This window comes from Girardinichthys multiradiatus, chromosome 21 (assembly GCF_021462225.1).
Source record: "Girardinichthys multiradiatus isolate DD_20200921_A chromosome 21, DD_fGirMul_XY1, whole genome shotgun sequence".
NCBI classification, from domain to species: Eukaryota; Metazoa; Chordata; class Actinopteri; order Cyprinodontiformes; family Goodeidae; genus Girardinichthys; species Girardinichthys multiradiatus.
The window spans coordinates 42,025,143-42,052,809 of NC_061813.1; the positions used below are offsets into that span (position 1 = coordinate 42,025,143).

The 27,667-nt window shown below is 44.0% G+C and overlaps 1 protein-coding gene and 1 long non-coding RNA gene across 2 annotated transcripts in view; one reads left to right on the forward strand and one right to left on the reverse strand.

Moving 5' to 3' along the window:
* The window catches only part of LOC124858044 (receptor-type tyrosine-protein phosphatase mu-like), a 174,168-nt gene that overhangs the window by 43,275 nt on the left and 103,226 nt on the right, over nucleotides 1-27,667 (forward strand). The window contains exons 3-9 of the mRNA XM_047349761.1: nucleotides 7,930-8,097; nucleotides 8,191-8,300; nucleotides 13,928-14,006; nucleotides 14,529-14,644; nucleotides 14,726-14,900; nucleotides 18,785-18,897; nucleotides 19,684-19,864. Coding sequence (XP_047205717.1) covers nucleotides 7,930-8,097; nucleotides 8,191-8,300; nucleotides 13,928-14,006; nucleotides 14,529-14,644; nucleotides 14,726-14,900; nucleotides 18,785-18,897; nucleotides 19,684-19,864 — 942 coding nt within the window. The remainder of the gene's footprint in view (nucleotides 1-7,929; nucleotides 8,098-8,190; nucleotides 8,301-13,927; nucleotides 14,007-14,528; nucleotides 14,645-14,725; nucleotides 14,901-18,784; nucleotides 18,898-19,683; nucleotides 19,865-27,667) is intronic.
* On the reverse strand, nucleotides 12,468-14,564 carry LOC124858045. Its single transcript, XR_007035742.1, has 3 exons — nucleotides 14,442-14,564; nucleotides 13,896-13,987; nucleotides 12,468-13,519 (listed from the first exon to the last, which is right to left on the reverse strand). It is a non-coding gene; the product is annotated as an uncharacterized LOC124858045 (long non-coding RNA).

Below are 27,667 nucleotides of genomic sequence, written 5' to 3' on the forward strand. Positions count from 1 at the left end.
GCAGTCTTACCCATGATTGGGGTTTTGAGTGATGAACCAGGCTGGGAGTTTTAAAGGCCTCAGGAATCTTTTGCAGGTGTTTAGAGTTAACTCGTTGATTCAGATGATTAGGTTCATAGCTCGTTTAGAGACCCTTTTAATGATATGCTAATTTTGTGAGATAGGAATTTTGGGTTTTCATGAGCTGTATGCCAAAATCATCCGTATTAAGACAATAAAAGACCTGAAATATTTCAGTTAGTGTGCAATGAATCTAAAATATATGAATGTTAAATTGTCATCATGACATTATGGAAAATAATGAACTTTATCACAATATGCTAATATTTTGAGAAGGACCTGTATATTGTCGTCACTAACTGACTGGACTCAGTCGGGTTACACCTGAATATGGAACAGTTTTCTCTGTGGTACCTGGTAAACTGGTACCACAAACCAGTTTATACCGGTTTATACAGCCGAGTTAAACTAAAACCTAACGTGTCTGTTGGCACCAGTTTGTGAAGGCTTTACTGATGCCAGAAACCATTAAGGTTTCTGGCCTTAATGGTTAGAACCTGATACTAACAGTTTTTCTGGTTACTCATACAAATGTAAAGGATTTAGTGTTTAAAACGTGTTTGGTGGATCCTGGTCAGTAACAATCAGTGCTAGCTGTGTATCGGGTAGGTAAAGGTCCAGGTCTTGTTGTTAGTGATTGGTACTGGTTCATACTGGTTTTAGTAGCTGTGTGTTAAATAAATGTGTGACTGTGCCTTTAAACTGAAGATTAGTTTGATGTTTTCGGAAATGCTAACTTTCAATCAGCTCCTGGAATAAATCCCTGAGAGCAGGAAGGCAGGATCTCCCCCCCCCCAACACACACACACACACTTCCTGCTGGTGTGTGTGTGCCAGTAAATCTCCTCAATGCGCTGCAGCTGCCTCTCCTCACGTCTCGATGCAACTCTGGTAATAGAATTACGCCTCCATCTGAGTGTGTCGTGTGTGTGTGTGCACTGGCTCTGATGGGATTGGTTTGCAGCTGGCATGGGTCAGCTCCGATTGGCCGACAGGTGAGAAAGGGGCGGGAGGTTAACGAGGGAAACAAACGCCAGGACACGAATGGCAGCTGTGAGGGTTTGTGACTCTGAAGCAGCAGTTTGTTCCTCTTCCTCTCAAACTGTCTGATGTCTGATTACACAAACGGGTCATTATGGGGCTAGTGATGTCATCGGCTTTGTTTCTTCCTGCGAGGAGGTCATTGTAGGATGAAGAAGTCTTCATGGAGGTCTCAGAGGGTCCATGTGGAGTTTTAACGGTTTTTATTGCTAATTTTCCTGCAGAATTGGGTTTAAAGCCAGAATCCTCAGAACTGGACCCAAATCCCACCCCCGACTGCCTCTCTGCTTTTCACTCTGAAGCATTCCTCGGTCTCTAAGGAAACAGCCAGCACAAACACATGCCAGGCACATACATGTGGCAGCGGTCCAAACCTGGCAGTGTTTGGGATGAAGGCAGGAGAACTGTCTCTCTTTCAGCCTGGTACTGACTGAACATCTCCATACCTTCAGCCACAGCGTCTGACTGAAGATCGATCAGAGGAGCAGCTTCTGATCACTGCTGGTTAAACATCTAAACACTCCATGTTGGTGACCTTTCTGATGTTCTGCATTTCTTCATCATCTGACCAATAGAAAGCTTTGTTCTCCTCAGTGTTCCACTGTTGGTGTTCATTATTGATCACATTGGAGAGAAACTGTCCCCAAACAACAGAACCTCAACTGGTTCTTCTCACTAAAGATCAACAGAATGTTCTCTGAATTTCATCAGGTTTTCTCCTGGGTTTTAACTGTTCTACTGGTTTAACTAGGAATGTCTTTGTTGTTCATGATTCAGCTGAGTCAGACTGAAACCTGCAGTGAACTCTTTCAGGACCTGAAATAAAGACTAGACACAACTAACAACAGATCCGGTTCAGAACAGGACCAGATCCAGACTGTGGTAACAGAAACTTCACAATGTTTTCCTTCAGACATCCGCAGTTCTACAGACTCTAAGTGTTCCTCTGAAACACCTCATGTACCCGTCCAGCTAAGAACCAACCAGAACTTCTTTAACGTTTGGACTGAACAGGCCCAATGAAGCAGCAGAGACAGAGTTTTAGATGTTTTTAGGTCTTTGTTAAATCCATGCATGAAGAGGAATGAGAAGAAGTTGGAAACAAGCGTTAATCGGAGACAGAAACCAGAACATTTTAATGTGAATGAACTCATCAGAGTTTTTGTTCTTCATCAGTCAGCTTTGTCCTCCTCTTCCTCGCTCCCTCCCTCTGCCGTGATTAAACCTCTTGTTTTTCTAATCGATTCTCCTCAAGGGCTATTGATCTGCTGACACACACACACACACACACCCAGACACACACACACACAGACACACACACACACACACACCACACACACACACACACACACACACACACACACACAGACACACACACACCACACACACACACACACCACACACACACACACACACACACACACACCACACACACACACCACACACACACAGACACACACCACACACACACACACACACACACACCCAGACACACACACACACAGACACACACACACACACACACACACACAGACACACACACACCACACACACACACACACACACCACACACACACACACACACACAGACACACACCACACACACACACACACACACACACACACACACCCAGACACACACACACAGACACACACACACACACACACACACACACAGACACACACCACACACACACACACACACACACTAGTAAGCGGTGAATCCAACCAACGGCGGCCTCAGATTAAATTGATCTCTGCGGCTGAAACGGCCGTTTGATTCTGAAGGTCGATACAGTTTGTGTCACTGAACGAATTCCTGAAGGATTCTGGGATGCTTTCAAACACCAAAATGAGCATCTTCTGGTTTGTGGTGAGAGATGTTCACAGAGCTGCTCTCTAATTTCCTGCGAAGGTCCTGAGATCCAAGCTCAGATGGTTCAGAACCTGCTCCAACCTGTAGTCATTCTGCCTAGAGGAGGCTCTAATGTTCTAACAGCAAAGTTCCGGATCCTGATATTAACTTTTATTATTCACACAAACGGTAACACGGCAGATTTGATCAGAACAATGCGAAGAACAGGAACATTGGACTGTGTCAGTAAGTTTCGATCCAAACTTTAACAAACATGTTGGAAGATGAAGTTTCCTGTCAATCATTGAACCAGAGGCACAGTCAGGATCCTGAAACATCGGGCCCGTCTAGTTCAACAATAATATTAAATAATGTAGGACTTAGTGTCCCTGTTCTGGGACCAGGCTGGGTTTGAAAATAGGTGAAGAATCTTCTCACTTGGTTTGAATGAAATTTGTTAGCAGCTGGAGTGAAGCACTGAGAAAAACTTTATACAGTTCATATCAGGGGTGGGCAAACTTTCTATATCAGGGGTCAGATTGACAAACTCGAGAGATGGGGCAGGCCAGCATCAGCTGGATGGAAAGACTTTAATGCTCCGCCCCATGGGGACGTTCTCAGGTATCACTTTGTCCTGAAAATAGTCAACTTGGCTTTAAAGGCTGTCACATTTTTGTACATTTCATTCCCAAATAGATTTTTTCCTGGTAACTATATGCTCAGTTCCACGTCACTCGGCAAGAAAATCATCAGGTTTCTCAAGAAACTCCAAAAATGAGGTCGTCTCCAGTTTGAACTTCCCAAACTCGCCGACATATTTTCCCCAAACTTAAACAAATAATACAGGCAGGCTTTGATCGGACAAAGGTGAACAAATATTCAGCTGTCCATTTCTTGTTAAAAGTTCCCTGTCGACTTTTCTTTGTTACACTCATCGTTGCAAGGCTGACTCTGCTTTTCATCCTGGAAGCTTGCATGCACCAAAAGAAACACCTCTGGATCGGCACTTCAGTCAATTTAGAAAACAGTACTAAAAACAATTCTTGTCCATTTATAACAAGTTCTTTTACCCATTTTTCGAGACGATATTATAATTCCTTTATGGAGACATCCCTTTAATTTTTAATTTTTTTCCTGGAATAAAAATCAGCAGCTGACGAAAGATTGCAACGCATCCCTTCTGTCAGCAACACCATAGCTGTCTATAGAGAACCACATTTAGGGTCTGACATAATCATTGCGCATGCTCACAGCAGTCTAGCAAAATGTGATTGGAGCGTTTTTATCTGTGTTTTTGTTATCTTCCTCTTTAAATCATAGAATATTTACACGACTGTGATACAAAAATACACAAATAAAGCCAAAAACTGCCATGCAGGAACAATTTCTTTTAGTTGCTGAGTAAATGAGACAAATAGCGTAGCGACAGCCGTGACCTGGAAGAAATCCAGCTGCCGAATAAGGGCATTCATCCTTGCCACCAGGTGGTGGTTAGTAGCACAACAGAAACACAGAAGAAAACGGCAGATTAATTGAAATTCACTATTGGATTTCAGCTCCATGTAAACAAAAGAAGGAATGGCCTGCAGGAAAGACTGCAGTGAGGAGATGCGCAACAACAGTCTCAACCAGGATTTGGACAATTTTGTACGAATATTCGACGGGCCAGATTAAAAAGCCCAAAGGGCCGTATGTGGCCCGTGGGCCGTGGTTCTCCCATACCTGGTGTGTACAGTATTAGATAATGATAATTAACATTTAGTGATAATTAAAGAAACTGTGTCTGAATTTCTTCTCGTCCTGTCTGTCCTCTCTGGCTCTGATCTCCATATATTACATTCAATCTTCAATGGTCTCCAGTGCTCCACTCCTCATCCTCAGTCTTCCTCATTTCCTTCAGTTTTACAAAGTTGATTTTCTGCGGTTTGGACAAAATGATTTGATCCTAAAAACACATGAATGATTTCTTTTCTTTCTGCTGAGACCAACTGATCCTCTGAAGATCCTTTCTCTCTGATTTCTGCCCTATCACCACCTCTTCTTGTTCTGCGCCAAAGTTTTAAATCTGCCCATCAGTGTTTGAGTCACGGTCGTCCGTCCTTCTGCTCCATAGCAGAAATGTTCCCTGTTAGTTTTTATTATATTTTGTGGCATTGGGGCGTCAGACGTCCTGCAGCGCAATTCACTCGCGTGGCGCGTTGTGATGCACTTTGTGCGTCGAGCGCCGTGCGTTTTGAGATTTCAACCAAACAAAGAAAATCAGCTTTGTAACATAGTGACATATTTTATCATGAGGCGGAAGGAGCATTTTACTATTTACTAATCATAAACCAGACTGAAGGCTGAAAAAGAAAAATGATACATCAGCTTTCTGAATGACACACAAGTAGGGGGCGCTGTAGTTAATAACATCCTAAACCAGCTGATCGCACATCAGCTGTTCAGACAAACAAACATTTCCCCCAAAACACACAAAACAGAACAAAACTACCATGAAACAGCATGTTTGGTTCTGACGCCCTTCAGAGAACCATCGTCTGCAGGAGGAGGGAGCAGGTAGAGATCAGCTGCCCGTAATCAGACTGCCTGCATCGGGTTAAACAGGAGGAAGTTCCGCTGTATCCGCGGAGCATGAATATCCAACCTAAAACTAACTTTACCGCGGTCAAAAGTCCGCAGTTTTGCCCTTTAATGTCCGTGTCCTTATTATCGCCATAGCTGAGACAAAAACTTCCTCAAAAATTTGGAACTTCTTCAGGCAAACTCTGGAGCTTCTCCAGTCCAGATAGCAGCGTCTCTCCTCGCTGCTTCCCCTGCCACCCCCCTCCCAAGCGGAGCGGAACTGCAGCTCCTAAAACGAGCCAGTGAAAAAGGGGCATTGTTGTCGCGGTTTGTGCCCGTCCTATCATTCAGCAAATAAAGCCAAGCCACTCTCTTGATTGCATCTGCCATTGTACACAAGAGACCGGCAAAGGAAAATAACCGAGGGTAGCTCCTCCCAACATGCGTCTGTCCACACTTGGCTCAGACGCCTCTAGAGCGTGTTCGACGTGCGTCTAGAGCATCTGATTTCAAAGTGCACAAGCGTCCAACTTGAGACGTTGGATGCCTTTTTGACGCCCAAATCGCGTTCGGTCGGAACGCACCATAAGACATGCAGCAAAGTTCTCTGGGGTCAGGACTCGGACCCGGGACAGCTGTGGCAAGGACTGAGGCGCCTCGCAAATTTCTGATGATGTAATTCATCCATCGTCATCAATAGTTGGACGTTATGTACTTCTGCTGTTTCTGGCTCTCTTTCTTTCTCTATCTGCCGTCACTGTTTCCTCTTATACACCATGCAGAGCTCAGTCGCTCACAATGAATTTTACACTGCGGTGTAATTCCACCCCAGTAAAGAGGTGAGCTGAATGCATCTGATTCCAGATGTTAATCTGTTTCATTCTGTTGAGAAGTGGAAGGAAATAAATCATGTTTTAAGTAGCTACTCACACAGCTCCTCTGCTCCTCAGGAGGCACAGCTGAGCCTGTCCCTGTGTGTTCTTACCACGACCTAAACTATCAGACCAACAATGGTGGAGGCGGGGGGGCATGTTATTTAAATACATAGGTTCTTCTGAGGGGGGGAACATATCCACATTTTGCCTAGATAAGAGGAGTCCTGCAAACCTTTGTTCGTCTGGAACCAATTCTTGTCTGATTCTGTGCATTGATCTATTGGTACTGTCTTTGTGGTTTTCCATCTCCAATCTGCTTTTTAATCAAAGTACTCTGTTCTTCAGAACTATATCTGGAAAAGCCATTTTCATCAGATTTTCAGAGATCGAACCAGCATGTCCAACATCTACTGCCTTCATCCTTAAACAGTGACCACCTGTTTAAATGAACGGTCTCAATGACTGAAAAAATGGATTCTTTTCAACAGGATCAGTAGCATGCATATGATGATTGTTGGTTTCTACCAGTTAATGGTTTTCATGCAGAAATAGTAAGTTGACCTAACAACAGTGGCTGCTCTGGTTGGTGATGTAGGACAGATGTTATTTAGACCCAGCTGGATATCAGAACATTTAGTGAAACATCTGACTGAACATCCTCCAGGAGAACTGGTTCTAGATGTTCATCCAGGGTTTGTATCTGAATCATTCTCTGGTTTCATTCCTAACCCCTCTGCTGATCCCAGTCCAATCAGCGCTCCTTCTGGATGGTTTTGGTTTTTAAACTGTTGGACTGATCAGACCAGGAAACATCACCAAAAACAGATCAAAACTGGTTCTGTAATTGTTAAATGTAAAAACTGATTCCTTCTTTATCTACGTTAGCTGACTGACCAGATTAACGATGCAGTTAAACAGATTCAGTAGAACAGGACTGACAGCTGTACAGCTGAAGCATCGCCACAGGCCGGTTGCTCTCCTTCTGTTACCATGGAGACGCCCTTCAACCCACACAGAGTTTACAAAGTGAGAATAATTTAAATTTCACAGAAACTTTGTAGAAACAGACTCAAAAGAAGTGAAGGCAGCGAGCGTGGATGATTGACAGCTGTAGTCAAGACATGGAGGCATGAGTGCACACTAATGAGGGGGAGCACACTCACAGCATTTCAGAGCTTTTATTCTGAAGTCCTCCAATTTAACTGTTCCACTTTGGACCAGACCAGCAGTGTGTAACTGTGTCTCAATGCTGCTGCTGAATTATTGAGTTTCTGCTTTAATGCTCTTATTATCCTATCACTGTAGTTTAGCGTAATCTTTTTGTAGTTCAGTGCTTTAATATTAAAAAGTCTGTATACTGTATGCAAACTTTTACTTTGACAGTGAAGAACCGAGGATGCTCATGGTGGAATGTGCTGTTTGGTGACTCCCGTTAAAGAAAGTCTTTTATTTTTTGTTTTCCAGCTGAATCTTGGAACCTATGCTTTTATTGTGAATGTCTACAGGATTTTATTTTATCTGTGTGGCCACGTGCAGGTTCTTCCTTCCTGTTTGTGAACACGTCGGGCCGTTACAGCGGTCAGCGTGCTCAACTACTGCTGCCACCACTCAGAGAGAACGACACGCACTGCCTTAGCTTCCAGTTCTACCAGGCGGGGGGCCGAGAGGGGGCCGCGCCCGCCACACTCAATGTCTACATTAAAGGTACACTGTGGAATACTGTGGGGGGGACTCTCAGGTGTGTCAGTGTGTGGGTGGAGCTTTCAGGTCTGTTCACTGTGTTTGTTTGACCTGCAGAGAACAACAGCCCTCTGGGAATTCCAGTAATTAACTCATCTGGCCCCGCCTACCACATCTGGAAAGGGGTGGAGCTTGCCGTATCCACTTTCTGGCCAAATTACTACCAGGTAACACACACACACCTGTACACTAGGGGGAGTTGAGGCAGCTGCAGATAGTTTCTCTGAAGGTTTGTAGGGTTTTCTGATGTGGTTGAGCAGATACAATGGGGCTTCACTCTGATTGGCTGCTGATTTCTTTTATTTTATTTATTTTATTTACCGTGTCCTGTCCGGCAGAGTAGCTCAGAATTGTTGTCTGAATGCCAAGAAATTGCCCAATAGATTTACTTTCACAAGCAGAGCATCACAGCTAATGCTTTAAAGCTCTGCTTGATATTTATAAAAGAAACTTTATTATAAACTTCTTTGGGAATATTTCAGTTGTTACGGACACGGAGACTGAAATGAAAAGGAAAACAGAAGCTTGAAAAAGTGAGAGATGGGGCAAAAGGGAAAAAGGGGAGAAAAGAAGGAAAGAGTGGAGGAGAGACAGAAGGATGAAGAGAATAAAAGATTACACCCTGCTTGCTTATACACCTGCAGCTGTTTCATTTTCTTTTTTTTTTTTCTTTTTTTTTTACAAAATACTACACGGTATTTATGAATGTAAAATGTATTAGTGAGAGGTGCAGCCCAATATAAAACATCTGTGTATCTGTCAACACCTGAAGCTTAACACCTGTGAGTATGAGTGTAGACGCGCTTTGTATACAAGGTTTCTCCACAAAAATATGCAATAGGGAGTTTGAGGACCCACAGACCTGCCCCGTGGTCCCCAGGCGGACACTAAGGAAATGCATGCTCAGTATGAGGGATTGCTGCAAAGTCAACGCCAGTGACTGTCCACTGTCTCTACATGCTCATCCAGGAGGAGTGAATGCTGCAAGTCACTGACTGGATGCAATCTGCTGGGTTTCCTTAGATAGAAAAACTTTTTATCCAATTTGAATAAATAACTGAATCTGACTGAACTGTTCAATGGTTACAATTAATTGGAATGAATGAACCTGACTTTGTGAAGAACCTTGAGACGATATGTGTTGTGAATTGGCGCTATATAAATAAACTGAATTGAATTGAATTGAAATCCGAGCCACAGACATCCAGAGGCCCCCCAAAGCACAGGAACCCCAGGAGAACCACCACCACGCCCTCAGAGAAGAGCAGTGGAGAGTCCCATGGGAGCCACCCAACAGCGACAGTGCAGAAGCCCCAGGGAGCTGCAGCGACGAACCCACAGGCCCCGCCGGCAGCCGTCCATGCCCGAGCAGATCCAGCCATGGACCCAGAGGCCCAAGACCACCCCCCAAGCAGAGGCCCGACAGAGCCCAGGGGCCAGGCCCTGGCAAGCAGCCACCGGGAGTGAGCCAGCCCACACCAAAGTACACGGCCCCGAACACCGAGAACCACAAGTACACCAGCGGGCAGAGACTCCAACCACCGGCAGGTAGTGTGGCGGGGAGGAAATAGGCCCCCCATAAGATGGGGGGGCCTAGGCTGATCCAGGAGAGGGAGCAGTCCAAGACCCAACCTGTCACAAAAAAAACAGGCACTCACAGTCACAGTCACCCACTCCCACCCTCATGCATACACATAAAATCACTCACACCCAACGTAAAGACAAACAACAATGGACGTCATACACTCATTCACACTCCCCATGCATACTCTGTACTCCCAGGTCCAGGCGCCGGTACCCCCTAGGGGCAACCAGCCCTCAGACCCAGGAGGTGGTCCCCTTCCCTCCTGGGGCAGAGACAGGCAGACAGCGCCAGCACCGCCCAGACCCGGGCGGCCCCGGCCCGGCCCCCGCCCTGAACCCATTCCCCAACAACCGTAAGAACACTTGTTCTGACGTCACGTTTTCAGCACGGCTCGGCTTGCTTGGACCTGCATGTAAGCAGGTACTGAAAATAGTTTTGGTTCCATGTAACCGGTACTAATGAAAAAACCTAAAAAGTGACTAGAACCGCACCAAACTGCGCTGAGAAGGTACTAGTGAAAAAGCCTAAAAGACTACTAACTCACTTGGACCCTTGACCCTTGGTCAACCAGACCTGAAACCAGATGCAGCTCAGTGATGTTCTGATCCACAGGACCCTGTCCGACCAGGCACTACAGCTCAGACTTGTCCTCACAGAGTTGGAAACTGCAGCTCACAATCTCTCCTTGGATGTGGTTGATCTGTGTTGAAGCTCTTCTATGTGGCTTTAAAAGCTCCATCATCTCTAATTGCACCAGGTTGTGGGTAATTACTGACATACACACACGCACACACAACCAACACGTGTGTTCGCTGAGTACACTCGTGTTGGTTGTGTGTGCGTGTGTGTATGTCAGAGCAGAACTCCTGTCTTTTGTTCTTGCTGGTTCCGTCTCCATCATGACAATTTTCTTGAAGTTGGACCCTGGTTGTAAACACCAGAGAACCTATGGACCACCATCAGCTCTCTAAAATTCTGACAGAGCTTAGCTTCACTGCTATGTCACTTTTACCTTATCTGAGAACCTCCTCTTCATGTTCCATCCAGAACTACGAGTCCCTTCAGGCTGATCCTTCAGTTGCAGATGTTCCTCTTTCTCTCACAGACACAGACCCTATCTCCATGTAAATCATTCAGTTCTACAGCTGAAGATCCTCAGTTCACCACACACTAAGCTGTAGAACAAGTTTGGAGTTCAGCTCATGTTCTAAAACCTCTGTGGTTCTCTGCTTGTTTTATTTTTTAAAGAGGTTCTGAACAGCACGTTGGGTTGGGCCCTGTCAACTAATAAAGATGTTTTCCAGAAATGTTCAGGCATTTGACTGAAACTAGGTAGAAAGCCAGTAAAGTCCAAAGAAAATCTTCTTCAGACATTCAGGCAGCCTGCAGAACTGTTGAGCAGAACCACTTCAACAGAGGTGAGGACTGGGTTAGGAGGTTTAAACCACACAGTAAATGAAGTGAACAGTGACTGAACCTCTGATGACCTGTTTGTACCAGTCCACAAGTCTTCAACTCTTAGAATCGAGGATCTAAGGGTTCAAACTCGCACTGATTTCAACTATAAAGTTCTGCCCCGGTTCTGAAGCTCCAGTTGACTCTGAATTTCTCCACAGAAGAAGAAAGACTGATTCTGAGTGAAGCAGCCAATCAGAGACACATATGCAGGTGTTTAGAACTGCCGCCCCATCATCACAGCATGGCACACTAATTAGCTGGATCACCACGGCAACAACGCATCCACCTCATTAGAGATGCATTTAACGAGAGAAAGAGAAGAAGAGAGGAGGCAAGATGGAGAGAAGGAAAGGAAGAGCAGGGAATGAGTGCTGGAACCGGAAGTTGTGGAAAACAGATGGAGGGAGGAGTGCTTCCTGTTTCTGGGCGCCAACAGGAAGTGATTTCCATGATGATAAGACTGGAATGTACACACACACTGTGTGTGTTTGGAGCTGGAAAAGATTCCCAGAGAATGCCACATCCATGAGAGGCTCATTAGAAGGTTTCCTGTTTGTTCTGCAGATGCCGTCTTTACGTTCCGATAGGTCTTTACTACGTTCATTGAAGCGCTTCATTTCACAGCAAACCTGTCTTTTTATTTAGTTTTAGTGAGATCAGAACATCTGAGTACTGGTGAAGAACAGAAAGTTAGACGAAGACTTCTGACATCAACATATAAGACAACTGCAACAGCTTAGACTGGTACTGAACACAGGCAGAACTAAGTTCTGTTCCACGCTGTATTTTATCCTCAGAAGGTCCCCTGTTGAACTTGTGTCTTTCTACAAATATCTGCACGGGGATCGATGAAAATGTAACTTTTAAAGCTCAAGTTGGAAATCTTTAAAAAAAATCAAGGCCTAAAATTAGTTTTCTTCTTTTGTCTTTTAACAACCTGGTGGTGCCACCTTCCTGCTTCTTTTAGACTATTGGGAAAATTTATAGATGAAGCCTCTGCACATTAGATTCAGCTCATCATGGAGCGCCAAGGTTTATATCATCCCATCATTGCACGATGTATTCTTTGGTTAAATGGCTTTCCATATGCAGAGTTTTCCATTGGAACAATTTTATCTATGAATAAATTCTTGACTTGTTGCCCTCATATTAATCTTATATAAGAATAATAATAGTAGTTATAATAATTATAGTAGTAATAATAACAGTAATAATACATTTTATTTATCCCTTTCAGGTCACACAAGGTCACCTTACAAAAGTAAAAAGCAATTACTGTTAAAAAAAAAAATCAGAAATCTGAGAACAAAATGTTTGAGATTTCAACCAAACAGAGAACAAAAAAGGACCATGGAGTTTAATCACGGTAAAATGCTGGTTTTCAGCCGGGATAGAGACAGAGTGGCGGTGTCCCTGATGTCAGGAGGGAGGGCGTTCCGGAGGCGGGGAGCAGATCGGCTGAAGGTCCTGGATCCCACAGTGGTCAGACGAGCTGGAGGCACCATGAGGCTGACCCAAGAGACCGGGAGGGAGTGTTAATGTGGAGGAGGTCCGACAGATATGAAGGAGCGAGGTGATGGATGATGTTTAGAGCAGGATGAATTCCAGGCGGTGTTTGATTGGGAGCCAGTGGAGCTGTTAAAGCACAGGTGAAATGTGACGGTGGTTGATGTTCTATACGACCCAAACCCACCATTCACTACGTCTGATTCCAGGGTATCATTACTCTTTGTGTTTCCTCGGTCCGTACAGATAAAAGGAAGACTGTCTTCTCTTTCTCTGCACCGCTGATCATCTCCAAGAGGAGCTGAACCTCTCTGATCTGATTCCTCTGGGAGGATTTCACATACGGGTCAAAAATATTGAGAAAATGGCAGCAGGCTCCTGCTTTCTTCCTTAATCATGGCTTTGTGACAATTATCTTAAACGTTTGGACTGTATTTTAATATGCTCCTGTACTGTTGTTCACTAACCCACACACATTCATACACGATACATAGATCGGTAGCGAATTTGAGGTTAAGTGCCTTGCCTAGGCACGTTGACATGTGGCAGGAGGAAGCTGGAACTAAACCCACAACCCTGGGTTTGCAAGGCCCCCACTCTTCTCACTGAGCCACAGGCGTGCCAGTAGAGCATGCGGCCTCAGTCCTCTCTCCACTTGACTTCCTGTCCGCCAGCTTAAAACATGAAGGGTTAGGTGATGATGGTTGAAATGATTGTGATTTTTCATGTTCCAAGTCCATCTGAAGCTTTGATCCATTCCCACTCAGTCCGTTATCTGCTGGTTTGACCTCCATCTACCTTCAGGGCGCATCCTTATTGTTGGTTCTTGTACCCCTGCTGTAGAACATTGATGCTCAATTAGGTGAAAGCTGTTGAACATGATTGGTTGGACAATTTGTTTAATAAATTTCCCCTTAGATAAAGAGACAGAGTTTGTGTTTATTTTGTGTTAGAGTGATCATCTGTCAAGATATGGTTAGGGTTCCACATCATTTGACATTTGGCCTGGTTTTGGTTAATAATGATCAATTATTAACAATAATCAACTAATTGTAATCATTAGGTGCTGCGAACCCAATAATCACAACACCAGACTGTATCTCTCATCTCTTTGTGTAAGGAATGATTTTTGGTTAGAATGTATTATTTCTGAATTCTGACCTTTAATTATAGTTTTGATAAATATTTCTGATTAATATTCATATTCCCTTACACTGATCAGATGTGCTCTGGTCTGTTTGGAAGGTGGTGTTTGAGGCGGTCAGCACCGGTCAGAGAGGAGTCCTGGCCATCAAAGACATCACTCTGCAGGGACATCAGTGCAGTATGTACACACACACACACACACACACACACACACACAGTTACACAAAGCCCCGCCCCCTTCCAGAGCAGGCCTCTAATTGGTTAACGAGGTTTGGCTGCCTAATTGGATAACAATGTTAAAAGTTGAGCTGGCATCATAGAAACAAGGTCAAAGTGTGTTGTGTGTGTTTATGTGTGTGTGTTTATGTATGTATCCAGGGGAGTTCATTAAAATATAAATTGATTAGAATGGACTTTGATCCATGCGTTTGTTTATCTAGCTGCTTGTCCAAAGAGCCGGAGTTTAGATGCTACTTTGTTTTTTAAAGAAACCCACTGAACAAGTCTGTGTGTGTGTGTGTGTGTGTGTGTCTTCATCTCCAGTAAACATCTTTGACCTGTTGTGTTATAATCTCATCCCACACAAACAATAATCAGTTTGAGTTCTTGTTACCTGCCTCATCAGACCAGGTGTGAGTGCTTGCTGTTGCCCTGGTGATAATGATCTGCCCTCTGACCCCTGTCCTATGTGTGTCCTCAGTGAGCACGCCACACCCTCTGCACATTAAAGGCGTGGAGGTGAACGCCGGCCAGACGGCCACATTTCAGTGCACTGTGAACGGCCAGCCACAGAGTCACCTGCTGCTCTACCTGCAGGTGATCATCCCGCTCTGATGTCAGGTAATGATCCCGCCACGCAGTCTTTGTTTCTGACCATCTCTGTCTCCTGGATCGCAGGGCATGGGAGGTCGGCAGGCCATCGCCAAGGAAACCAAATCAGCGAACCCCCAGCGTTACGTGGCGAGCTTCGATGTCAAGAACACCACCAAAGGCGACTCTGGACGGTACCGCTGCATTGCCCAATCAGAGCGAGGTGTGGGCGTGTCCTCCTATGCTGAACTCACAGTTAAACGTGAGTCCTGGCCTCTAATTGGCTGCTGGATGTTTTCACCTGTCTGAACGTATTTTAATGGATCAGTTTCATTAAAACAGCTCACCTCGAGACTGAAGTGACTGTGGAAGTTTGTTGTGTGTGTGTGTGCTCATTTGCAGTGACTCCTGTTGTTTTTTCTCAGTTTTGAAGATGAATCATTTCAAAGTAAAAGCCTCTCCTTCCTGTGGCCGTTCACATGCACACTCACATGCAGTGGCGTGTTAATGATCGCTAAGCGTGTTGTGACGGTGCTGTCAGACGGTTGAGGAGCGACTCTTCTATCTGCAGTTGCTGCAGAGGTTTCTGGGTATTTTCCCGTCTCGTCGGTCCGATCTGTTCCCAGGTCAGTTCTGAGACTCTAGAGAACAAACATGGAAAGAGATCTTCTGCTTTGAGCCTGACTGGTCCCACAGACATCATTGCTGTAGCTCTTGGAACTTTTCTTTGTGAACTCACCTGATCACTCAAACACGTTGATCCAGTCTGTGAGAACCTCCAGCTGTTCTCCTCAATCTTCCTGGGAATTCTGCTGAGGAGCTTCTTGTTCCTTCTTTAGGAGGTTTTATGGGTCTAAATAAACTCATCAAACTGACGGTACTGATGGTCCGATGAGGACTTGATCTCACTGGTGAACCGAGGAACCACAGAGTTTATTGATCACGTTGTGATTATGAATCTGAGAATATTATTTAATATTTAATATATTTTAATATTTTATCAAATAATATTTGGATCTGTTAAGGATTGTCCTGTGAATACCAGCCCAGTAAGGCGATGGTATTAGGACAAAATAGAAAGGTGTGAGACGAGCTCTGACATTATTGAACAGCATAAACTCTGCACATATATGGAATAAATTCACACAATTTCTTAAAATACAAGAATTTATGAACAAAAATAAGTCAACTCAAAGTCAAACATATTTCAATCAACAAACTCTTTACTTTGCTAAAACAATCCAACTAAACTACCAAGCAGAATTAAAGAATAATGAAGACTAATGGACTATGTACAATATAAACAAGTTGATTAAAGATGATTAGAAATTATGACCAAAAGAGTGATGCAACATTACCATGCAATGTTTATGTTTGAGAACCAAGGATTATCTTGAAGAATCTGGAAGTGAAGTTAAATTAGTCTTGGAACCAACTTAGACAATAATCAGCAACATTTAGACAACCATTCACAATGCAAGATCAGATAAAATATTATTTTAATAAAATAATGTTTTAAATAATGATCTGCTGAATAAAACCAACCTTCGGGATGAATAATTCTCATCTGTGTCTCATTAGCTGCCTTCATTTATTAAAATAATATTTAAAGAAATATTATTAAGGAAGTATTTTGGAAAAGAGCCAAATCTTTCTGGAGAAATGAGGCTTAATGGTGTTTACTTAGTTATCAGATTTAGTAAAATAATGTTAGGGACACATTATTTACTGGATTGAAACCTAAACCTTTCTGGGTAAATATTATTTAGCAGCTAGCACGTGATCTTAGCTGTTAGCAGTTAAAGCTAACAAAAGAAGCTGATAGCTTAGCACCAGAATCAAACACACACCTTTAAAATACCTCGGTTAATCAAAGGGTTAAAATGCATAAGCGTGGACAGCGCGTTATGATCAATCTTCTGTGTTTAAAATCACCTTTAAATAAAGTTTTTCTTGACTTTAAAAACAGAAACACAGAACATAACCTGAACACGTGTGCTGCAGATAGCCTGCTAGCACCAAGATAACTGAGTTCAACACAAACAAAACCAAACTTCATAAAATGAAAAATGTTTAAATCATTTCATCCTAAATCACTTCTATATTATTTTGCCCAAACACTTAACCTCATGAACTTTGGTGAGGAACGTTGTCCAGGGTGGCAAAGTTTGAAGAAACGTCCACAGTCTTTAAGCGGTTAGCTACAGCTAACCTCCTTAGCTGTGGGGAGTGGCGGATGTTCTGTCGGCCGACCAAACTGTACATTACCGTAACCATGGTGATGCGGCTCCTGTTGTCCTTCTGTCAGGGAGGGAAAACCTGTTCACTCGGCTTATAGAGACAGCTTCTCTACTGGGGACTTCTCTGGGACGGTTTGCTTCTGCAGGCCTCAGAAAGAAAGTAAGCAATGCTTATACCTTAATTTACCCCTTTTATGAATGAATACCGGATTCTTTCAACAGTAATTTATCAGTACTTATCTTAGTGCATATGATCGCCCGATCGTATGACATCCTTGGATCCAGTTTGAAGAGTTTATGTCTGTTTGCCAGCAAAGAGACATCAGCCCGCTGCCTCTCCGGCCAGCATCTCAGCGGAGTCCAGGTGGTAGAGATTGGACCATTGGAAAGGGGGTGCTTTTATGTAGCCAGGGGCATCATGGGAAGTTCGCTGTTACAGTTTGCTTGGCTGTGCCGAAAGTAGGTTAATGCAATTTATTTTGAAAGTTCCAGAAAAGTTTGTACCGGAGTTTTAATGTTGTTTCCATGGCTGTGGGTCCCAACAATCAGGTGGAATTTAATTTAGAAACTCTTCTCCTGAGATGTTGTTTTTGATCCAGAAGAAGTCCATCTTTGCTTTAATAAAAAGTTTCTGGTGATTTCTTCATCATTGGTGGTTAGAAACCAACTGAAGTTTTTATTGATCTGTGGAGAGAATATTCCTGATGGTGTCTGAAGTCTTCTGAAAGAGAACACTGAAACTGAGCTGATGAAGGTTTTATTGAACCAGTGGAGAACGTTTTTCAGATGTTCATATTCGACTCATCATCTTCCACTTATCCAGGACCGGGTTGCGGGGGCAGCAGTCTCAGCTTGGACGCCCAGATTTCCCTCTCCCCAGACACCGCCTCCATCTCCTCTGGGACGAGCACTAGTCCCCCCAGCGTGTCCTGGCCCTCCTCCTGGTGGGACGTACCTGGAACACCTCCCTAGGAAGGTGTCCAGGAGTCATCCGGTATAGATGCCAGAGCTACCTCAATGACCCCTCTTGATGTAGAGGTGCAGGAGCTATACTCCGAGCTCCTCCCGGATGGTTGAGTCCCTTACCCTATCTCTAGGCGTGTGTCCGGCCACCCTGCGGTTCAGCCGCTTGTATCTGAGAACCCGGAGTTCATGCCCTCAGGTGATGCTGGGAACGTAGTGGTGCAACATCCGCTTTAGTGCGGCGGCTGCATGGATCAGTCTGCCGGATAATTCTTTATTATTATTTACATTATTAATTATTTTGCTTTCTTTATTGATCCACATTCAGAATTTCATCCTGATTGGTTACTAATTCTGATATTCTTAAAACTGATATTTATGGCTGAAGGTTTCTGTCAGCATGATGATGTCACGTCAGCAGGACAGTTAACGACCTGTGATAGGTTCCTCGGGTTAACCAATCAGGATTTCAGGAGGTTCTGTTCTAATGAGCTGTGATAGGCTGGGATTGACCGTGCTTCCTGTGGGTCTGTTGTTTTCTTTGGATTTACGTGTGTCTCCAAGGATGTGACAAGGAAACACACACACACACACTGAGTGGATGGAGAGGGTGTGTTTTACAGTCACATGACACAACCTGTCTGTAAACTACGCCTACACAGGTGAATGTGACCGAACCACTGTAAACACTCTTTAATAATCATGTTTATAGTTGTTGAGTGTGTGTGTGAGTCTGTGTGTGTGTTGGATGAACTAGGTCAGGAGGAAGTAGAGCAGCTCCTCTGAGGATTGTGGGTAATAGAATCCAGGTCTGCTGTGATTCGCTAAAGGTCACGAATAATAATTAACTCGTTAACATTTTCTCCCTCATTAAGAGACCAGTGAGACCCTCAGGAGTGTGTAAGTGTGTTTTGGACTGATCCTGGTTCTTTTAATCCCTCAGAACCCCCTGTACCCATTGCCCCACCTCAGCTCACTGCGGTAGGTGCTACCTACCTGTGGATCCAGCTCAACGCCAACTCCATCAATGGAGACGGACCCATTATCGATAGAGAGGTGAGTCCCGGTCCATTACTGACTCACAATCAAACTATTGGTTCCGGTGGACTGTGATGTGTTTAAGAAGTGGGTGTGAAGATTCTAGAGGTCTGATCTGTGTTCCATTCATAAACTGTGGTTCTATTGTCCCTTGTCTACGAGAACTCAAAATGGTTCTACTACATCATAGAGCCCTTTTAATGATCCAGGTTCTTGAGGAGGAGGTTCTGCTGCTCTCTGCTGATTTACTAGGAATTTCCTTTGAGAAAGACTTTTCACTGGACTCTAATGAGAATTGGATTCTGTTTGAGGAGATTAAGAACCTCTAAGGTTTGTCTCTAAAAATGTTCCCATGGATTCTGATGGAGTTCTGGTCCAAACAGTGCCATACTGCATGGATGGCATCTCTGGGAATGGTTCCTGGTGTTTCAGCTTAGTTCTACACAGCCTGCAGATGACTCTTTTCCAACTCAGCAGCAGGTCCAGGATGTAGTTGTTTTTGTAGCAACTCGCATTCCTGTGTTCCCCATAAACTATGCAGGTGCTCCACCAATGGGCTTCCAAGTTCTGTCGTTGGTGTTCTGGAGAATCAGGTCATAAATTAACATTAAGGTTACTGAGTTGTTTGTTAATCAGCTCAGTAACCTTAATGTGTGTCTGGTTCTGGAGGAATCCTCTACATCTGGTGTTAGTGGTTTCAGGTAAACATCAAGTAAAGAAGTTCTAGAGATCTTTAAGGAGGCCGTTTACCTGGAAAACTTTTCAGGTGCATGTTTAGGAGTCAAAGCTTATACTGGTTTCCAGGTGGAGTACCGTACCATGGCTGGCATGTTGATTGACACCACGCCTGTCGATAAGCCCACCCATAAGGTCGGACACCTGGACCCAGACACAGAGTACGAGATTAGCGTTCTGCTGACCAGGCCCCTGGAAGGGGGGACAGGAAACCCTGGGCCGCCGCTCAGAGCGAGGACCAAGTGTGCAGGTGAGTGGACTTGGTGTGGGTGCTACCTGACTGATCGTTCCTCTGCAGTGCTTCCTCGTCTCTTCAGGAGGTTAATGTTGGACCCATTAATGCTAAGCTGAGGTAGCTCATCAGGTGGCTAATGGCTAACGGTGAGCTCGTTAAGGCAGCCTGCTTCGTTAGCGTTGTGCTCATTAGCCCTCAGTGCTTAAACTGTACCCCTCATAGCAGTTGTTTACTGGCTGGGTAAACACACACACACACACACACACACACACACTGGTTTAGTGTGTGTGCAAACAACAAACAGGATGTGATTAGCAATTAGCTCACTAATTAAACAGGTGCAGCAGCCACAGAGCTGCAGAACTCAGGAGATTTATGTTATTCACACGTTTCCCTTTTATTTATCATCCAGATTGATTATTATTTGGATTCGGTTCCAAATGTTGGAGGTTTTATGTTCTATTAATTTTCATGTGTCACTAAAACACATAAAGCACACTGAGTTATGAAATAGTTTTTTCTATAAATAACAAATATTTACAGCTCATTAAAAATACATTTAGAATGAAAGATGTTTATGGAGTAATTACTCTGATATTTATCGGCAGAACAAAAGGATGTTCAGACAAGGATTATCCATCAACACTGCCTTATTATTATTATTAGTAGTATTATTTGCTCTCATATCAATATTATTATATTTGGTTTTTCTCTTTTCTCATTGCTGGCTTCCCCCCGGGGTTCTGCCTGAGCCCAAAGCGTTTCATTTATACTACATTTACTAATGGTCCAATGAGAACGGTTCCAGTGACTAAATGTTTTTTCATATTTAGGTTGGTTTTAGATTGAAAGGCTCCCTGTGCTGCAGTTTCTTTCTCCATATCTGGTTTGTATCTGGGTCCCCAGCGCTGGTTTTTCTTCTTCTTTGTGTGGTTTTAATCCTCCAAAGTTGCCGGGGGTCGATGTGTTTAGTCTGCTGTGTTTTTTTGTTCCTGAGGCGGCGCCGTGAGAATGACCGGGTCAGGTTTGGACTCGTCGCCCCTCAGACCTGCTGCTACATGACTGCTCTCAGCGCAGCCGGCGCTACGGTTCATTAACACATGTTCCAGACACGTTCTACCTCCTGCCAGCCCCCCTCTGCCTCCTATCACAGTTCCTGCAGAGAACCTTCATTCAGAGGGCAGAGTGTGTTCTCTCCTGGAATCTGCAGACCTCCCTCTTTAGTTCTCAGTGTTCTGGAAGAAGTTAAGGAGGATCTGATTGATGTTAGTAAGAGTCTTAAGATATTTCTCCTTTATGGGATCCTGACTGGACTCATCTTGGTTCTTCTAGAGGAAATTCTCACGGTTCTTTTCAGTGGTCCTTAGATGATGGATATAGGAAAATGTTCTGGAGTTCTCACTGAGGTTCTTTTTGTCTGACCTGATCGTTTCAGATGGGAGCCCAGTTCTCTTTGGGAATGTTTTCCAAGGATTTAGTGATTTAGCATTTTTTTCTTTCAGGATTTACACGTATCAATTCATATTCCCATTGTTCTCCATCATGTTTTATATTGGCTGAAAGTTCTGGTAGATCTGTTACACCTCATGAGGGTTTGGTGAAGAGATTTATTAACACTGCCAGTGCATTAGAACAAGGTTCTGCTGGTTTCTGATTATTTAATGGGGCAACTGGAACACATGGATGGATCCGTGAGGAACTTCTTGAAGACCGTGATTAGCTTGCGGTATCCTCCTAAGATGATCTTGTGTTCTTGATGAAGATAGACTTCTCTGTGATGCGAAGGTTTGGAGTTTTAGATCCTGTTGCAAGGGTCTTCCTGGTTCTACGTGATTCGGTTCTAAATATCTCTTGGTGATGTTTTAGGGGTACCAGAATAGTCTAATGGACCTGTGAGAAAGTTTGGGGGTGTGTAATGAGATTTCCATTTTGCCAAATGAGAAGTAAAGTACCTTAGATAGTTTCTCCTTTCCTTCAAGAATGTCTAGAGGTTCTTGAGTTGGAGGTCCATATCTGTGGCAGGTTCTGTTGAGTCTGATCCTGATAGATGTTTTCTAACAGGTTTGGTTGTTCTATTTGAAGATATGTTTGGTGTTCAGGACGTTGAGGTTCCTGATGAGAGAACCACCTGTGTGATAACCTCCACTGGTCTGAACTGTCAGGTGACGCTCCTAAGAGAGAACAGCAGGAAACAAGCAGAAACATGAAAGAACGGTGTGTGTGTGTGTGTGTGTGAGTGTGATTGGCAGCTGAGGCTCTTGGTGTGTTTTAGAGCGATCATGTTCGCTCTGATAAAACTCATCTGTGTCTTCAGCTGCTTTTATTTATTCATCTGACTGCAGATGAATTATATAGCAGCCGTGTGTGTGTGTGTGTATGTAGGTGTGTGTGTGTGGGGGGTTAATAATAAATGAGCATGCCCATCATACAAGCTTTAGGACTTGGAGCTCAGTGAGGCGACTCAGCATGGTGACACACAAACATTTCAGATCTGCTGCTTCCACCAAACTCTTGACAGGTTCAGAACATCGTCTGATCAGATGTTCTACACCAAACGTCTCACTGGGATCTGTGCTGCACCTCACTAATAAGAGCATTCAACAAACTCCACTGGCCCCACCTGGAAAGTATGGTGGAAAATGGCTGAGATGCTAAACAGTTCCCCACAGAACCAGAACACAGAACATTCTGACAGCCGACTGCTGGGGCCAGGAAGCATTGAAGCATCACAATGTTTGTTCAGTCTCCAGTGAATGGTTGAAGATCTGACTGGTAAAGAGGCCAAAGAGAAGCTGGAAGATAGAACACAACCGCTAGGTTCAGATCCAGAACCTTCAAACCACTGATCAGTGTCATCCCGACACAAACAAGCAATGGCTCCAACGGTGCTGTTCAGGAGAACGTTTAGGACCAACGCAAATCATATCTTCAATGTTTCCCCACAAATTTTCCAAGAATCCAGAAGCTTTTCCAAATCTTTCCTATTTTCGGTGTAATGAGGCAAAATCCAGAAGACCTAGAGCAAATCAAAGTTCTCCCGGATCTTCATCACACAGTTTAAGGAGGTCAATGCAACACAGAGCACTGCGCTCACATCTAGAAACAGTGGTGGTCTTCTGCTATCTCCAGGTGGAGTTAAAGACCTCTGCTGGTGCAGATCTGAAATCCACTGACTGGGATGGTGTAGCGATCTTCTCAGGAGTTCAACAGACAGCAACCAGATTTCTCCTCCAAAGAAGCCTTTCAGATGAAAGGTGAAAGGTCTTCAAGGAAAGAGAGAAGTGCCCAGCTGCCTTATCAAAGGATTGATGTAGTGAAATTGTCGTCATGGACAGAGAGTCAGAATGAAGCAGAAGGAGGTCCAGAAATTTACTGGTTGAGACGTTCATTTTGACGTCATGACATGGCCCTGGCTGGCTGTGGAAAACAAACTGGTTCTTTAAAAACTAGTGAAGAACTGCTTTGATGGTAATGCCCTAAGCGGGCCTGTAGGAGCTTCAGGGTCTATTCCTCCATCAGGAAAGTTGGAAAATCTTCCGTTTCTGTTCTGTGGACGCCACTGACAGGCGTCAGTGTGTTTGATTTACAGACGCCACTCAGAAGAAACCAGAACTGATGGTTTTCAAACTGATGGTTCCGGACTTTGTGTTTCTAATGCTCCTTTTCCATTCGCGGTTCCAGCATCGCACGGCTCCAGTCCGCTTAAGCGCACTCTGCTCGGCACTAAAGCTGTTGCGTTTCCATGGTGACGCTAACGGTTGGAGTTATGGCTTGAAGCTCCGCCTCCAGTCGTGCCACTGTTAACTCTTCCTGATTTGTGGTTCGCAGTGAGCCTACCGAACATGAGATAAGCTTCGAGTCCAAACATGCAAACTAAAATGATCGCTCACCGTAGCACATCCTGTCCTCCAGCGGTCATTTGGAACCACCGCTATGGCTCTGGTTTGACCTGCTCCAACCATTGTAATCCTTAATATTTTAATAGTCGCTCTAGAGTTTTTGGATCTTTTCCCGGTACTGAGGTGTGCGGTAAAATCCGAGCCTTGTCATTGTCTCCGCTACCTTGAAGAACATGTCCTCATACCGCTGACATATGACTGACCATACTCATGGCCACTCAGCTGTCTGTTTGAGTCGCATTTCACTCCTGCTCAGCCCCAACTGAACCTGGTACCAATAAAGCCAGTGTTGGGCCGGGAAACCCAGTAATGGAAACGGTCATATAACGGGCTGAAGGGAGTGGACTCGGCCAAAGTAGAGCACATGGAAAAGGAGCATTATTCTGATTGTTCCGAAGCTGACATTTCTAGAAATGACCTGTGTGGAGCTAATGGTTTTCAAGCCTATGTTTCTAGAACATATAACAGATACAGAACAAATGGATCTGGAATAGCTTGTTGTTGAACTGGTGGTTCTGTAATAGATGTTCCGAAGCAGCTCTGTTTATGTTTGGCCTTACATGGAGAGAAGGTTCAGAGTCCATTTTCTGGATCTGTCCGTTAACGCTGGAGTTCTGATTGGATCAGCAGCTGGGCGGCCTGTTTAAATAAAGAACATAAAGTGTGTTTGAAACTGTTCTTGTTGTTGTGACCAACGTTCTGAGAGGACGCCTAAAGATGTTCTTCCGATATATTTTTATGGAACCTGAGGTCTGACCCACAGTCAGCCAACGTTCTTCTCATCTCATGAGAGTGAGAGTTAAAGAACCTGGCCAGAACCAGGAGACCCAGCGGGTATGCGCCGGTTCTGAAAGCGAAGCATCGGTCATGAAATCTGAGCTTTTCCTGTGTTAACATCCATTAAAGTGTGAGTGTCTGTTTGTCTGCAGGCTTTCAGGAAAACACGATGAATATTTCACTTCTTTCTCTCCGAGTCTTTTTCCACCTCAGATTTTCACGCTCTGCTCGCCTCGCAGACGTTTTAGAGCTTTTACGGCTGCTTCTGTATTTTTATCTTTTCTGCGTTTGTGTCTCAGATCGTCTTCCTGCTGGTGGTTCAGATTAAACTGGAAACCAAAAGTTCGACAGGAAGCTGAAGCTGCGGGCTCACATTCAGTGTAAGAAGAAAAGGTTCAGTTCTGCATCGTTCTTTCAAATCTTCATGAATCTGAATTATTGGTATGAATCATATGGAAAAAAAAACTATTTATGCTCCAGCTTTGATCTGGAACATTTCTCATATTAAATCTGGTGATCTCCTGGAAATGAAAATCTAAGCCTCTCCTCCTGCTCCTCCTCCTCCCATCTTCGTCCTAGAGTCACCTTCAGACCGTTTTCCTCATCTTCATCAGCCCCTGCAGCCTGTCAGTCTGGTCTCAGACCCATTGATCGATTTCTGATCACTGGGTTTGATTGTTGTTCTGTTTCAGGAGCTGAAGAAGGTTCTGATGGCTCCACCTGAACACAGACGCCACCTGTTTTCCTTCCCCTTCATCAGTTTTGGGAATTATCTGGAGGGTTAGACTGAATCCATCCCTGACAGTAACATAACTCCACCATTGGCTGGTTTTACAGACTGCACTCTCCACAGTTAGGCTCATAATTAATCATACCCTAATAGGAAATGAAAAAGCACCTCTAAAAGCATAATAGAATAAAATAATAATAAAATGCTATTTTTTGGGGGAAAATATCTGTTTTATTTACATTTGAACAAAAACATGTCCATATTTATTTCTCTTCTTCTCAATAATGAAATGTAAATCAGCATCAGCTGACTCTCCTTCTAACAGCTGAGCAGCTCTGTGCATGGCTCCTCTGGTGTCTGCTGATGAGCTCCGAGTGTCTGAGGTTGGAAGGCCTCCTTACCATTATCATAATCGTTTGGTCCCTCCCCAGATTCTCTATCAGAACTGAATCTGGGTTCTAGCTTGGCTACTAACCATGTCTTCACTCCTGCAGCTGTGTGTCTTTGGTCATTTCGTCCGTTTTTCTCATTATTGTTGATGTTTTCTGACCAAGAAGAACAACCGCCTTGTGTTCCATTTTAATCCAATAGTCCGATAAGAGAAGGAGAACATTACAGCAACCCAGAACAGAGTTCTGTTGGGCTGGGTGTTCCTGTAGCTCCTAGTATTGTGGATTTATGGCATGCTTTGGAAATAAAATAATTTCTATCAGAAATAAAACACATTTCGTTCTTTTCAACATGGTAACTTGGACATCAGTATGCCCCCTGCTGCTCAGGGGAAGGATTGCTGAAAAATCAACGATTCGATGCTGTTTCAAAGAGAAAGTTTTCCCACTGGTTTGATTTGACTCTGAAATGAATGTTAGTATTGCAGATGTGAAGCAGCCTGCAGGGGGCGCCGCCACAGTTTCACTGGGCTACCTGTAGTTTATTAGAATGAAATGTTAAAGGACAACAGGAAATTTATGAGACTGAGAGGTGGAAATATCAAACGCAGCAGCTGCTCTGCTATGTGTGTGTGTGTGTGTGTGTGTGTGTGTCGGTGGCTGAATGCTGGAGTCATGTAGGAAATCTGTTTCAATCAGTCAGGGTGACGTTGGCTGAAAAGGTCAGACAGCAAGGCGGGCGACTTTTTCAGCGGTCAGACGTCACCTCTAAGATGAAACACAGAAGAAGAAGAAGCAGAAGGGTGACCATAGGTCACATGATGAAGCAGTGTGGTCCTTGGATCACAGGATGTTTGGACTCAACACTCAGGAGATAAAACCTGCTGCAGGAACCTGAATACCTTACTGAACATGGAGGCTTTTCTAGACCCAGCAGGTCCAGAACCAGTAATCTACAGACACAAGTCCAAATCATATCCAGTAACATATAATCAGATTGTTAGAACCCAGTCATACAGGCGGATTCAAGTCCTATTTCTTCCTAAATGTAACATAATAGTTGGATTCAGTCAGATAAAAACATCCAGTTATCAATCTAAGGGAAGCTGACTGCATCCAGTCATTAACTTTGGTTCCTATCTATAGCGGTCATGGAGCGAGGGACGAGGTACATCCTGGACAGGTACCAGTCCATCAAAGGAACACGCAGAGACAGAGGACAACCATCCATGCATCAGAATCAGAACCAGCTTTATTGGCCAACGCTGTGTACACAAACAATCTGACTTCAGTTTCCAGCGCTCAGTGTGCAGACATTAAGCATAAATATATAAACTCTAGAGGAAATAAAATAAAGATGAATAGAACAATATATATATATATATATATATATATATATATATATATATATATATACAGTACAGACGAAAAGTTTGGACACACCTTCTCATTCAAAGAGTTGTCTTTATTTTCATGACTATGAATATTGTAGCTTCACACTGAAGGCATCAAAACTATTAATTAACACATGTGGAATTATATACTGAACAAAAAAGTGTGAAACAACTGAAAATATGTCTTATATTCTAGGTTCTTCAAAGTAGCCTCCTTTTGCTTTGATTACTGCTCCACACACTCTTGGCATTCTGTTGATGAGCTTCAAGAGGTAGTCACCTGAAATGGTTTTCCAACAGTCTTGAAGGAGTTCCCAGAGATGCTTGGCACTTATTGGCCCTTTTCCCTTCACTCTGCGGTCCAGCTCAACCCAAATCATCTCGATTGGGTTCAGGTCCGGTGACTGTGGAGGCCAGGTCATCTGGCGCAGCACCCCATCACTCTCCTTCTTGGTCAAATAGTCCTTACACAGCCTGGAGGTGTGTTTGGGGTCATTGTCCTGTTGAAAAATAAATGATGGTCCAACTAAATGCAAACCGGATGGAATAGCATGCTGCTGCAAGATGCTGTGGTAGCCATGCTGGTTCAGTATGCCTTCAATTTTGAATAAATTCCCAACAGTGTTACC